The sequence below is a fragment of the Crocodylus siamensis genome, chromosome 3 (assembly GCF_052110815.1).
Source record: "Crocodylus siamensis isolate JL-2025a chromosome 3, ASM5211081v1, whole genome shotgun sequence".
Classification (NCBI taxonomy): Eukaryota; Metazoa; Chordata; order Crocodylia; family Crocodylidae; genus Crocodylus; species Crocodylus siamensis.
This window is the reverse complement of record NC_143397.1, coordinates 20,055,164-20,069,691: the sequence shown is the minus strand read 5'-3', so window position 1 is coordinate 20,069,691 and position 14,528 is coordinate 20,055,164. Positions and strand designations below refer to the sequence as shown.

Sequence of the window (14,528 nt, the reverse complement as noted above, 5' to 3'; positions counted from 1 at the left end):
CACACTGGATACCAAGTAATGTAAAGGTGGCACCACTGCCTTCATCTTTCTTGAACTGCACCAAACTCTGCTTCATACAAATCTGCACACAATTTAATTTTGGATTTAGTAACGAAATATTAAGTTGGCTGCACTTTTTGACTACTGCTGACCATCCTTTTCCAAAGATAAACCCAATGCAAATATTCAGAGAGCAGGTTAATAAGGTTGCAGACACTGAAGCCTAGATTGTTCTCCTCTCTTCTCCAAGCACAAATGATCCCCTTTATCCTGAAGAGATGTTACTGATTTCTATGGCCCAATTTCTCCTTATTCAGATCGCTTGTGGGGGCACATTTCACATGTTTGGGGTCAGTGCAGAGGTCGATGACGCACATCATCCCCTCACGTGCCCTGTGGATCTAATGAGACACTGTTTTTTCCACCAAATATGTGTAGTCCCTTATTAGGGTATTGCTAGGCACAGAGCCTATCCCCTATTATTAAGCAGAGCTGAAATTCACTTCTGAATTCTCCCCCAAAAGATTTTACACTGAAAGGCTAAATAAAAGAAATAGTCAGAACACTATTTATGTGGGTGACAAAAAAAAGTACTGCAGGTTAGACCAGTGGTGCTCAACCTCCAGAGCATGGGGCTCCCCAACATGGCAATTAATGTTGCCAAATTTCCAAGCCTCATGGGGCAGGTGACAAGGCCCCATAATCAGGTCTGGGGAAGCACCTGCAGACCCAGGGCAATGGGCCTGATCTGCCACGTGCAAGGCTGTAGCTGGGATGGCAGACCTGATCTGGTATTCATGGGGCTGGGGCTGGAACCAAGACCAGGAGCTTTAAGTCTTATTCAGCTCACTGGGACTAGGACCACATGCTGACCCTATTGGAGCCAAGTACGTGGGGGCCCTGAGGGCCCTGGTCCCCCTCAGGAAGAGGGCAGGATGACCACCTGTCCTTAACTGGGCAGGACAGCACTGAAACACGAACAACAAGTCCCCATCCCAAGCTGCATGACTTCAGGACAGCATTTATCCCAGATTGCCGGTATCATGCAGGGATCCAGATTTTCCATTCACTGCAGAAAAAAGTGGGAAATGGTGGGTTTCCCAAGGGGCTCCAGAGAGTAGGATGCAGGCAGTGTTTTGAGTGTATGTCCACACACACACACGCATGTGGCCAGGAATACAGCTGCAGGCAGCAGTGGACAGCAGTTTCCCCAGCTGCCTGCAAGGTAAGTCTAGGAGGGGAGAGAGCAGGGAGCAGGACAGATTGAGGCCCCCACAGTGAGGAAGGGAGTGGGGAAGGGGCTGGGCCTGGGGGCACTGCCCAGCCAGGGTGGTGCATGGGGCCCAGGGCTGGGATGAGGAGTGGGACAGAGCCACAAGTGGTTCATCCAGGGGTGGAGGTAGCTCCCTGCTGCTGCACACACTCCCAGGAAGCAGGGCACAGGAGGGCTGCTTTGGGATGGGCAGGGGGTACCTTGCACCTTGGCTAGCATGGGGCTCCTTGGGGGAGGGCAGCATGGTTAGGAGCCCCAAGCCTGAAACAGGCACCCTGCATCTGTCCCACCCCCCAGCTCTGCTGAACTCTGCTCCAGTGGTGTTGCAGGTGGGGTGGGGCAGAGGAAGAGGCATCATCTTAGGGCCCCCTACCCTGTAAAAATAAAAGTCAGTAGTTGGCACCTATGGTGACCCCATGCTGGGTCAGACCCATGGACCTATCCTGTGTGCTGGATCCAGCCCACAGACCGACCCTGCACCCTAGAGACACCCTACAGCTTGCAACCTAGAGCAGTTGGGGACCACTGGGTTAGATGAAGTGGGGGACAACCATCGGAAGTGTTAGACAAATGTCTTGAGGAGTTAGAAAGAAAAACTAGAACACAAACCATCCTGAAACTGATATGCCAAAGAGACAAGAACATGATAAATACTGCTGTTAAAATAAATTGCTAGCTACATAATGTTTCTGCTGATAGCACAGTTCTAGAGCTGCTGAAGAGAACCCCCCCCAAGCCACTCATTTCCCCACTCATTAGCAGATACTTTATCACTAGAAATGATTAAGGTTTTACAGTAAACTACAACCAATGGTCTAAGAGAAGGAAATTAACTGACAAAATTCAACAAAAACTATATGGGATGGGCACCCCACACACCATAAAATGAGTATCTTTTCACTGACGAACAGAGTAGGTGATGGAACCCAGAGAGAAGAGGCATGAAACAACATGCTCCAGAGAAGCAACTGCAGAGGGAAAAGTAACCGAAGTATTTCTCCACATGCCTTAGGAAAATATTTATTGAACATTCCTGAACAACCCTCAGGAATAGGCAAAACAGCAGCAAGCCTGCAGAGAATCCTTCAGAAGCATTACTTTAAACTCAGGTCATGCTGTGATTAGGTATTTAATCATACTGCAGACATAATAAGACCTAATTAACTCATTCTAGTGCAGGATATATGTGATTGGACTGTTTTTGATCCAGAAGGGAGACAAGGACGGGCACGCACTGTTTGCCTTCAGGTGTAACTAAACTTGGCTACCTTCTACCTTGAAGTCTTAAAGAGTGAGCTGTAGTGGAGCCCAGACCTGGTTCAGTAAAGCTGTTGACTTCCCTATTATACACATCTTAGCATTTTCATTTCAAGGGTTCCTAGTCGCTACGGAAATAATACACTAATTGCTTATTAAAATGGAGCTGAGGAAAGAGGTGATAAAAATCTATCAATAATGTACAGCACTCAGAGCAGACAGATTCCCAGCTGTGCAGTACCCTGAAGGTCAAAAAAAGACAACAAAAGGCAAACCACAAACCAGCTACCCTGTCAAGAGCATGTGGGATAATGATATTTAGGTCACAGATGCAAATAATGGCATGCAAGAAGAAGGGGGGTGAGTTTTTGTTGCCTGTGCCTCTCCTGTCATCAGAAACTATGCAGCATTTAGGCAACGGCAAGTAATATCTTTGTCATTAAGAGTTGTGAACATGGCATAAACACAGGTCTTTTCTTTTCCTACTTTTAAAGAACCTGTTAGGCTCTTTGCATCTTCAAAATAGCTACTGTGTAATTCCTTCCTACATTCCTAACAAATGAGAATCATTTGTAATAGTTGCCAAAATCCTTCATTAAAGAAGAAATTAGAATAAGAATAGGCTAGTGGGCAACCTACACACAGCCTCAATTCTGCAATGTTCTGTAGCTGACCTGTGCAACGACAGTGATATAGGTGTCCTCGGGGGAAGAAAAAAAAGTATGCCAAAAGACTATTACCTCCACACAGGAGAGAGAACTAACATTATGGAGCTAACTGTAAATATAGCATTTCCTAACTTTCTAACGTTTGACTTAGCAACCTAAACGACTTCCTTTTAACATACTTGTAGGTCTTCTCTTGAAGAAAAAGGTAAAATTCTAATACTGTCAACTAAAGACTCAGCTGCCATATATTATCAGCATCATGCAACCAAAAGAATAGATGAATGCTGAATGTGAAAGCAGCATTTTCCCTTTTCTATCACAATGAAATGACTATAGTCAGATAAATCTGAGATAGTTTTGTTGGGCATCTAGTCTTTCTAACAGGAGGTCTGGTCTTAGTCCAGCTCCTGAGACACACAGAGAGATCAGTATTAGAGCTAGTACACCTCAGCTGAGAGGTACTGAATGGGTTTATATGAAGTCTATTATTCCCTAATTGGGTACCTTAAGATTGAGTGGCAGCACACCCAGAATATAGCATTGGGAAGCTGTGTTGCCACTAAAAACTGAAGTTTTTATTTGACAAGAGAAACAACAGAACAGAGTCACTAGTATACCACGTTACCAAAAACAAATATGGAAAAAAGCACATTTTTGGATAGATGATCTGAAGAAATATTGTAAATAGTATCTAAACATTTCTTCAATGGATTCATTTAGAAAACAGTTTTTCCTTTACAGAAGGTGAAGAGAAAACAACTCAACATGCAAAACACACATATGGGCAATGCCACCTTTTATGGAATTCTTATACATGTACAATTTACGTAATCATTCACCAGTTTTTATATCCTGAATATGGCAAAAGCCATGCAGAAGAAGTCATATTACATTTTTTTGCATCCAGTACAATATGATAACGAAATTCCCAATGAGAGTGATACTGAGAAGCAAGGAAGCTAAGTTATACACATAATAAATCAGCCTAGTCTCAAACTGTGGCCTGCTGCCTACTAGTGCTACACAAAGCATTTCCACATAATCTGCAACAAGAAAAGACACACGCCCTAGACCAGCCTAGTAGTGTAGGGAGGCAGCTGGGCAGCCAGGGCACAGGGACAGCAGCCACTCTTTTTTGCCCTATTTGCCCTGCTCTAGTTATGCCACTGTGCTTGCATCTAATTTCTAGTCTTCTCACAGTGTGTGTTGATAGTCCCATTGACTATTCAATGGGAATTTTGCTGCATAAAAAAACAGAACCTGTCATTTTTTTTTCAGTTAGAAGTATCAAGCCAAGATCAAATTTGCTGATGACATCAAAAGTAGGGGTAATAAGCATGTTTTGAAAGAGCGGTGGGATGCAGAGACAGTAATGAAACCAACCTGCAAAGTCATCTACAGTCAGAACAGATGGCTGAAGACAATAAAAAGAAATTGTCTCTGCATAAAAATAGCCTTACTACTAAAGGAACAGAAATGACACCAAAGTGACCTAGAGTCAGAGATGACTACAGATGAAATGAGATTCATTATGAATAATATCCTATACCTAAAGGGAGGTAAATTAGACAAAAATGAAGCTCCACCCATCATGTTACTTTTCAGCTTATTGTTTAATGCTCTCCTTATGTTTTTAGAAAATGAAACAGTAGAAGTTGCAGTAGTGAGAGTAGTACTAGATAAAAACTAGGTCAAAGCATTCCCAAAACTTCCAGAGTGTGTGTGTGTGTGTGTGTGTGTGTGTGTGTGTGTGTGTGTTACACACACAAAGTATATTTGCAAAGAATTATAAACGTTACTAGACAAAATGTGGGATGTTTGCGTCATTTAAAAAGATGTAGCTGCCTGCACACATTTGTGAAATATCTAAACTCCATAGCTAGTTAAAATCAACAGTAATAGGGAGGAAAAAAGTTACCAGCTGAGGCAGATTTACTAGTAAAGATCACATGCATTTAATTTCCCACCCTCATGGAGAAAACTCAAAGCCTGTATCTGCACACAAAGCTTCTATATGCAACACCTGGCCAAGGACCACCTCAGAGCACCTCCATTCAAAAACTGGTCTATACCCATGAAGTATGCTTTGATAAAATAAGATCAGTGATTTTCAGGGGCTAACTGATAACACTGAGACAAACTATAATAGCTTGAGGCAACAGTTTTTGACCTTTTGGCCCTGCAAGCCAGATGAGTGGTGTGGGAATGGTCCATGGGTCAGACTCTGCCCCCTGCATCAGAATCATGCTCCATGCTGCCTCAAGCGGGCCCCAACACAGTGATTCAGGTCTGAGGCCCCATACCACCCCGGCCACCAGGATCAGGTGCAGGGCCCTGAACCACCCTGCCCCTGTGTGCTGGGATCAGGCCATACTGCCCCACCCAGCCCCCACATACTGGGATCAGACTGCACTGCCCCCATCTGGGCCTGCACACCCAATCTAGTATGCAGGGCCACACAATCTGGCCCATGGGGCTCTGCATGGGTGTGGAAATTTTGCAGCAGCGGAGTGGTGCCACTGCTCCTCCACTGCAGGGAGCACCACAGTGCCAGGGACTGGACCTGCCCTGCAGGCCAGGGGTTGAGCATCTCTGGTTTAAGGATATGTTGCTGCACCAGAAAACTGAAGAGCAACTTCTATTGATGAGCTGTACTTTACTTATTTCTCTTTAGTCTTATCTGACTGCTAAATGCATGTCAAGGTGTTACACCTGTGGTTTGCAAGAGAATTATTGGATACAAAGTCTCTTTCTGTGCTATCTGCCTAATGAATGTGCTAACCAAAGCACAATGTCCGACTTTTAATTCCACCCTTTAATTCTCCTTTCCTGAACCACCTTGGACTTAACATTACAGAGAAATGTTTATGGTTCTACCAGAACCATAAAGCATAGACTTTCTCCTTTTCTTTACAACCCTGAATGTCCCAGATAGAGGCCATATTTTTCTAAGACAAGTACTGCACAACACTTTGTTCAGTAGCAGCCAACATCAGAATTTAATCTGCTGGGAGGGCTGATGCTTTGGGATGAGAAGCACCTCTCACCACTGGCCTTCTCTAGCTCTCCTATAATTTTAGTTAGCCTAGGAAGAAAGAAAGACTACAATTTGAACCCTGCATATGAATAGACATTATTAATACATGTCTTAAATGCTACTTAAATTACCCATTGTGAAAATATTAGTGGTTGGAGGTGGTTGGGAGGGAGGAGGAAAACACCATTCTGAAATCACATTAATGATAATTTCTGATAACCCATACATACCTGTCCAAAGTTTTCCTCATCTATACAAAACATGAGATCCAGCTCTGTTGGGTCATTTTCCAGGATCCATTTCAAGGAATTGTAATATTCACTATCCTATAGCAACAGCATAGGTTAGTTAAGCAGTTTTTGAGAATAAAAATATTATATTTATAGACTATTAGAATCTAGTTTCAAGCAAGAAATAAAAATAAACCTAAAAATCAAGTCTCTAGAAATAAGGAAAACAGACTGATATACATAAAATCTTCCCTTGGATTTTGGTTTAATATAGTCGAGATCAGACAACTTGCATTATTAATTTACATTATACCAATCTGGAATACTATGTTTTTTTCATATATGTGCCTTAATTTGTTCACGATTATGTTAGTCACACAAAAAATACCTCAAATTAGAAAAGTATAATAGCTTGATAGTATTTCCTACTTCTAGACCAAGCTTCATATTATACATAACAAAGATCACCACTGTATTAAAGCTGATAGTTCTATTAAATTGTTTATAAATAAAGTGATGAAACCTTAAAAAAGTTCAACCACAACAAGATCCCATGTATTTTTCTGGAAGGCTCATATTATAACATTTGTCCTTGCGGAACAAGCCAAAAGGAAAAATGGAAAACCTCACCTGTAAATGTGACCACAAATTTTAAAGTTAAGAACAAGAGCCAAGAGACCAAATGCAAAGTTTTCATTTAAAATAAGATCGGAATAGGATTTATGCATGTGTCCTTAATGCAAGAACTAGCCAGCTAAAGCCTAGTGATTGTGACAAAGATGATGGTAGAAGAAGCAGAGGTCAAGCCAGTTAAGCACATTTTTAAAGCAATGCTTTCATTGCAATGTGCCAGTGATTGAAAAATAGCAATGACACTTGAGATCAAAAATCAATTGTGTCCAGCTCTTTTCCACTGAACAAACTGTCAAGAAAATCAGAAGAGCTGTTGCAGAGCTAACAGCTAATCGGGAGAGTTGGTATTGCATCTAATTTCAGGAAGAGCAATAGCTTAGGACAGGGGGTGTCAACCAGGGGCACACATACCCTCGGGGATACTTGAGAAGGCCCTAGGGGGTATGCATGAGTGGGTGGGGACAAATGCACCACCCCACACTGCCACCGCCTATCCGGCCAGACACGGGGGAAGCTTGCACACGGCGGCTGCTGCCACTCCGTGTTTGGCCACATGCCCCCCAGGCTCCACATCTGGCCGCCAGGGCTACACTGATCCAAAAAGGCTGAAAGCCCCTAGGTTAGGATGATTTTTCGCCACCCCAAGATAGATCTCAGAATAGATCTGTAAGATGCAGGAAAGATACTGAACAGTGGTTATGATGGGAGAATTAGAAAGAACCCAAAAAATTAGAAGGAGACAGGAATAATATCAGCACGCTGCCTTAATTGAGACCACAACTTCATGGACATCACGTAACTAGTTATTAGTTATATTTAATATTTAGAATTTTTCAACCATGATACATGTTATGTCTAGGCTGGGGGCGGAAAGTGATATTACATCTCAAAGGCTCCTTTACTTTGCAATGTGAACTCCTGTTCTATGAATAAATGCTAGCCAAATTAGCATCAGGCAGTATCAGTGAGCCTATAACTATTGAGAAAAAAATCTCTTTTCCCTTAGAAGGGCGAAGTACTGAAGAGCCTGACACCACTTCATGGGCAGGTGAGGAACTGGGGGGACTGATAAATGCACAAAGGAAGGATCAGAGGCATAAATAAAAACAATACTTATATTACAGGCACTGAGTCTGTCGAGTAGAAAATTATCCAGCAGATGACTACCTTTTTCATCCTCCACAACTAAGACTGACTTTTCTGCTTTCTTCAGAAAGACTAGGTCAATTTAGCAAACCAAAACTTATCCTCCCCTCCAATATCAGAGCTGCTTAGCTGTAGAACATACCACTTGTCAGTGGTTCTACTAATAGTGGGAAGAGAAGCGACATAGTAGAAAATGTAAAGCGTAGTACACTATCTCATATTGTTTTCCCTTACTGACTTATTTCCCACCTCCCCATTTTAAGTGTGCTACTCTAATAATCAGTACTGTGGCAGACATAAATGACTACTTGATTTAAAAGAGACAGGTATGGTTCCCAAATTCTCACAGCTCTAAGCTTGTTTGTCATTACACAATTTTTACTGGAAGTATTAGCTTTTATAATTTCCCCAGAGGAGAATTTCACATCATTGACAATACTAATAAGATTTAAATGTTCACTTACCACTGATTCCATGTCTTTCAGAGTTATTGGTTTCCCCAGCATCATCTTATAAAAAGGCCTGATGAAAAAGCCTAAAAAATGAATCAGAGAATGCAAGTAGAAGTACCTAGCTTTAATTTTAAATTGTACGTTTCCGGTTTTTTAATATCTTTTATTGCTATAGCAAAGCAGTTTTTACACCTTCAAAAGAAATAATATGGATAGACACATAGAAGTAAAAATACCACATTGATCTCAGAGTAGTAAGTGTAAAACAGAAAGCATTATAAGCAGCAATCACTGATGTGTAAAGTGTATTCCAGTAGTAATAGTAGAGACAGGGTATTTCTAGGGGATTAACAACCTGCAAAGAGACCGACACCCTGAAATTTAGGAAAGGACCATTAACTGTAGCTACTCATTACAATTCCTAGGAAGCATCTTGTGCCAAGGTTACTGTCCTCATTACAAGTGATCACTACTCGCAGTTCTCCACATACTCAATGCACCCATAACTCAGAATCCATCTATCCACTGTCATTCCTATAGAGCGTTTTAAAGAAAATGAGTATAAATGGCACTAGCACTGTTCACTGCACACAAAATCAACATTCCTGTATGATGCACTGCAGTACTTTTAGGATATCATTTAGGAATGTTTCCTTATGATTTTCTAAAATGATAAACTCAGTCTCATGGACAAGAGATGAGTACAAAATCCACCACCACTTTTTGCATGCCGGGTCAAGGTATAGATTTTTCAGGCTTAAGCACACTGTGGTAATATTGCTGGTTTTGCCAATGGTAAAGAAATTTCCTTCTCTTAGTACAGTTCAAGTTAACATCTTTTTCTCAACTTTTCTCTAAGCACAGCACCAAAGGCCCAGTTTTTCAGCCTATTGCAACAGCTTCTACTTAGGCCTGTGCGAAACAGCTAGTATTTGCTTTGGATTCAGCCGATTCAGGGGACAGCGATTTGAACCACTGTCCCAAATCCATTTCAAGATTCGGCTGCTGCCGAATCTCCGAATTGCCCAGGCTCATTCCCCACCTGCTCTCCCAGCCCAGCAATGGCTGCCCCACCTGCCCCAGCGCCTAGCACTTTGGGGGGGAAAAAAAAAAGCCCAGACTCACCAGGTGCTGCCAGGCGGAGGGCAATCCCTGCTGCCCCCCACTGCCCCATGCTGCATAGGGGAGCTCTACATGGGCCCCCCAAAGCCCTGAGGCTGCTGCAGGAGCTGGTGAGTGGGAGCTTTTTTTTAAAGCACTGGGAGCTGGGGCAGGTGGAACCAGCCATGGGTTGGGGGGCTTGGGGAGTGGGTGGGGGGTTGGAGGGGCTGGGGGAGCAGGCAGGGGATGGGGCCTGGCAGGGGTCCCCCCCATAGTCCCCTCCCCCTGCTTATTGGCTCCAAGTCCAGCACCCTGCTGCAGCAGGTGGGGACTGTCCAAATCTAAGCCCTCTGAATCCTTTCCAAAGATTTGGAGAGCTTCAAATTGATTAGGACCTTTTTATCGGTCACCTTAATTTGATTTGGGTTTGGCGATCTGGCCATCGAATTGGGCCGAATCTCCTCCGATTCAAATAACCACCCAAAGCTTTGCATAGCCCTACTGCTACTGTTAATGGAGCTACAGCTAACAGGATAAAAAAGACGTGAGATTATAGAATGTAACTGATAAGGTGCTAAGTTGCTCTGAGAAGTGATTCTGTAAAACCAACACTACGAGGTTCCACAGCTACTAGGTCTCAAAAACTACAAGAAAAATGCACTGAGGTTAAAAAAAGAGTCATTTTTGTGACCGTCTGTTAGGGTCCTTTTTCAAAGCATACCAGTGAATAAGAATTTTAAAAATTCAATTACGCCTTCATTGACACCTGTGCAAGTTCCTGGGCCCAACGTGATGTGCAAAAACATGTCTGATTTTAATACAGTAAACAAACGTGCCAGTGATGCATGCATATAAAGGAAGAGAATGCACCCCATTAGCAGTGCTAGTTCTGCAGGATTGATAGGAGTACAGTTTAGTGAAGTGACATGTGGACCTGATCTGCTGAGCAAGGCAATTTCATTTTTACATGAGCACTTTTAAAGCAGGACTGCAATTTTGGGCAGATTTTGTCTACTGTACATCACATAAAGAAAATACTACACAATATTTCAGCAATTCATTTCATTTCATAGAAATATGGGACTAGGTTTTGTAGCTATAAAGCATAAAAAGGACACTGCAGGATGACAGTTTAAGCACTGTAATGACATTTTTTAATATTGCTTTTTTACTGCAAATAACTTACCATCTAATAACTTCCCATGATACACTGCCAGCCCAGCAACCCGGCCAATAAACGTGAAATAGGACAGATGATCTTCATTACAAAGGCCTGAATTCGGATTAATCTGAAGAGTATAGTTGTCCCTTTTTTAGGGGAGAAGAAAAAGGTTTATGCAGTTGACATCAAACTGATTAGTAAGCAGCTTGACATTTTTTTTTGCAACCAGATACCACAATATTTTCATTTATCTATGTATTCTTTGCAAGCTATATCTTACACACTGCTGACATGAGCTAGTCAAACTATAAGACTAGTTTCTACTGATGTGGTAAATAGGATAAGTTTCAGCATTTTATTTTCCTAGCAAGTTATATTCATTTTGTTTTTTCTCCTTCTTTATATTGTATAATTATTATGTTTATATTGATTTGTACTGTTCCATATTACTGTTTTACTGATACTATATGATTTAGGCCTACATATGTAAGTTAGTATAAGTCATGTCAAGTTTCCATTTTGTTTGTCAAGTCTCTATCTTGTCCCCATGCCCTGTTGCGCAAGTGTGTTGTAGCCTATGACTTATACCTACCCCTGCTGTGTAATCTGGCTCTTGAATGAATGGGGATGAATGAGGGTGCCTGAGAGACAATGGCAATAGGTCTAAAAATAGCTCCTTCTGAATGACCAAACCATCAAAACCAATACCTGGACCAAGGACACAGCCACTGGAACCACCCTCAGTATTCAAGAAACAAAAGATGAGGCAACCCACCATTGTGCCAAGGCTGCACATGCTCAGTAAAAACACATGGAACAGGACTGGCATTGCCTGGACATGCCCTCCCCACAGGAGATCATAGGTAGTCTGTCCCATAAATAGGGGTAGTGAAGACTGACTCTTTGGGACACCATCTGCATCTGGACCAGCACCACGCCACTCCACCCAGAGGCCCTGCCGGCAACCCGCTCTGGACAACACCTACTGGACAAAGACCCTTTTCCAGCCTGGATATGTAGCTATCACCTCCACACCCTCTTCAACCAAGGACTTGGACTGTTTCTCTTCCCTACCTGGACTCCAACCCTTCCAATAAGTCTCTTTTTCCTGCTGCCATTTTGTGTGTGAGAACCAATAACTTCATGGGGCTGTGCAGTGGTTGTCTGTTTAATTCACCTGTTATTTTGAAATTCTGAGTTGGGTTTTGTCTGTTTCCTGACTGTTTCCTCCTTGCCACCTCTTATCTGCCCCCAAGCTCCCAGCTGTCTGCCTCAATTTCCAACCCCAAGCTCCCAGGTTTCTGCTTCTCTCTTTCCCAGCTGTCTCCACCTTACCACCAGGCTTTTTTCCCCTTGTGCCAGTGACCTTGAGTAACCCTGGGGCCACTTAACCTTAAGCAACCCCAAGACTCAGTTCTTCAGCCAGCTCTAGTCTACTGGTTCTAATAGTGGTTCTGGCAACTTTCATTCCTTACACTTTTTCTTTCACCTTAACCTTCCCCCAGGTATCCCAAATACTCCAAATACACATACATACCGTACTGTCCAAGTTAGGAACTCACCTGTGTGTATATGTAGGTGGGTGGTTTGTGTGTGAGCTGGTGAATATATATTTTGGTGTGTGTGTGATATACAAATTAGTGATCTGTGTATGTGTAATGGGTGGGCGGGTATGACAATTGATTTTTGTCTAACTTTTGGTGTGTATAGCATGTAGGTGCTTGAACTGGTGCTAGGTGTGTATGTGCCTAGGTTGGTAATTTTGGATGTGTATGTGCCTGAGTTGGTAGAGTGTGTGTGCATGCCTGGTGGGGGTATATGCATCTTGAGTGTGTGTGTGTGTGTGTGTGTGTGTGTGTGTGTGCGCGCGCGCCCCTAACAGATTTTTGTGTTCTGTGTATGTGCAATTGTACACCATGCCCTCCTGTCTAACAGTGCGATATTGAGATCCTGAGTGTTGGCATGACCCCACAGGGCAACAGTGCTCAAACTTCCACCCCCATGGGCCAGATGAATGGCATGGAGCCAATGTGCAGGATATAGCCTGCCCACAGGCTTGGTGCAATCTGGCTTGCTGGCTCGGTCATGTGTGGTCCAATTTCACATGCTGGATCCAGCTGCACACCAGTCTGACCTCATGCCAGCCCAACCCCACATGCCAGACCTGACTGTGTGCTAATTCAATCCCACACACCAGCCTGACCTTGCATGACAGATCTGGCTGAGTGACCCCATGTGTCGGCACCATCCTGTGCATCAGGAGAGCCACTTCATCTGCCTTGCGGGGCTCCCCATAGGTCTAGGAACTTGGCAGCAGGGGAGAGGCAATTGACACTGCCAATGCTCCCCCACTGCCGAAGTTTCAGATCTAAGGGGAGACCCCTCTGGCCTAATGATATCACCTCACATAAAGCTGGCTCATGGTCTGAAAGTAGAGCATCACTATTTTACACAATGGTCTCCTCTCATTGATATGTGGAGTAGCACAAGTTCTGGGGAAGAAAGCCTTGCACGGCCCTCCTTCACTGAGGACAAAGAAGCTGTGATAAACAGCTTTCAAAGGAGCAAATCAAGAGAAGAAGAAATATAAAAGGAGACAGAAGTGAAGGAGATCCTCAGGGTTGTGCCTTTCTAATCTCACCTGAGTTATCCAGCATCTTCCTTTGAATAATACACATTTTTATATGCAAAGGAGAGAGCTCTAAGTGCATTAGGGCCTACTCTACCTATTAGTCACTTAAGTGTGATCTTACTCCAAGTTCCTGGAATCCTTAAAACACTGTTAATGTAAAAGGTGGGGTGGATCTTCCCCTTCCTTGCTACTTTTTTTGTGACAGTTTTAAAGCTAAGATGCCAGTAACAGTGGATTTTCAGGGCCTTGAACAGGGTGGAAGAGGATTACACCTGGGCCATTATCATCACTTATACACCACACAGTAATTCTAGAGTAAGAGGTTTATAACCATGACATATAGCTATAGCCAGGCATTTTGGTGCCCAGCACATGTCAGGTGCAGAGCACCCCACACCATGTTACTGCACAACATTACTTCCATTTGGTTTGGCAACCCCATGCAAAGGCACCTAGTGCCAATGCACCACTGGCGTTGCCTTGCTACGGTACTGAAACTACAGAGGTAGTTTTCTATTTTATTGTCTGTAGACTGAACACATCTGTCAAGATTAAAACAGTAATGTATTCTATACAGCAGTGCATGATTGAATGAGTACACTAATAAGTAAGTGATACTCTGGATACATATATATCTCCAATGTGAATTCTAGATTAATTTTGTTACCAAAATGTTTTCAAAAAACCAAAAAACCACTAAAAACAGGCTTCTTAATGCATAGGTTAGAAATATGCCATCTGCAACAATTTCCTACTGCTATTTTTAATGACAATTTTCAGTCTAATGGGATTTCTTTCAACTTAAGACTGATTTTCCCACCAGACTGAATCTAACATTTAACTAATTTTATTTAACAATTATTCATCATGGTGGCATACATCCAAATGAATGAAGACGATCTTTTTAAAAGGCAAATATTTTTCTACTGAAATTCAA

At 42.8% G+C, this 14,528-nt stretch overlaps 1 protein-coding gene across 8 annotated transcripts in view; it reads right to left on the bottom strand.

Moving 5' to 3' along the window:
• Window positions 1-14,528, bottom strand: part of NEDD4L (NEDD4 like E3 ubiquitin protein ligase) — a 347,734-nt gene that overhangs the window by 20,453 nt on the left and 312,753 nt on the right. For all 8 annotated transcript variants that reach the window (XM_090037858.1, XM_090037859.1, XM_090037860.1 and 5 more), the window contains 3 exons: window positions 10,984-11,105; window positions 8,709-8,779; window positions 6,466-6,561 (listed from right to left, as the gene is read on the bottom strand). In XM_090037858.1, the coding sequence (XP_089893984.1) occupies window positions 6,466-6,561; window positions 8,709-8,779; window positions 10,984-11,105 (289 nt within the window). The remainder of the gene's footprint in view (window positions 1-6,465; window positions 6,562-8,708; window positions 8,780-10,983; window positions 11,106-14,528) is intronic.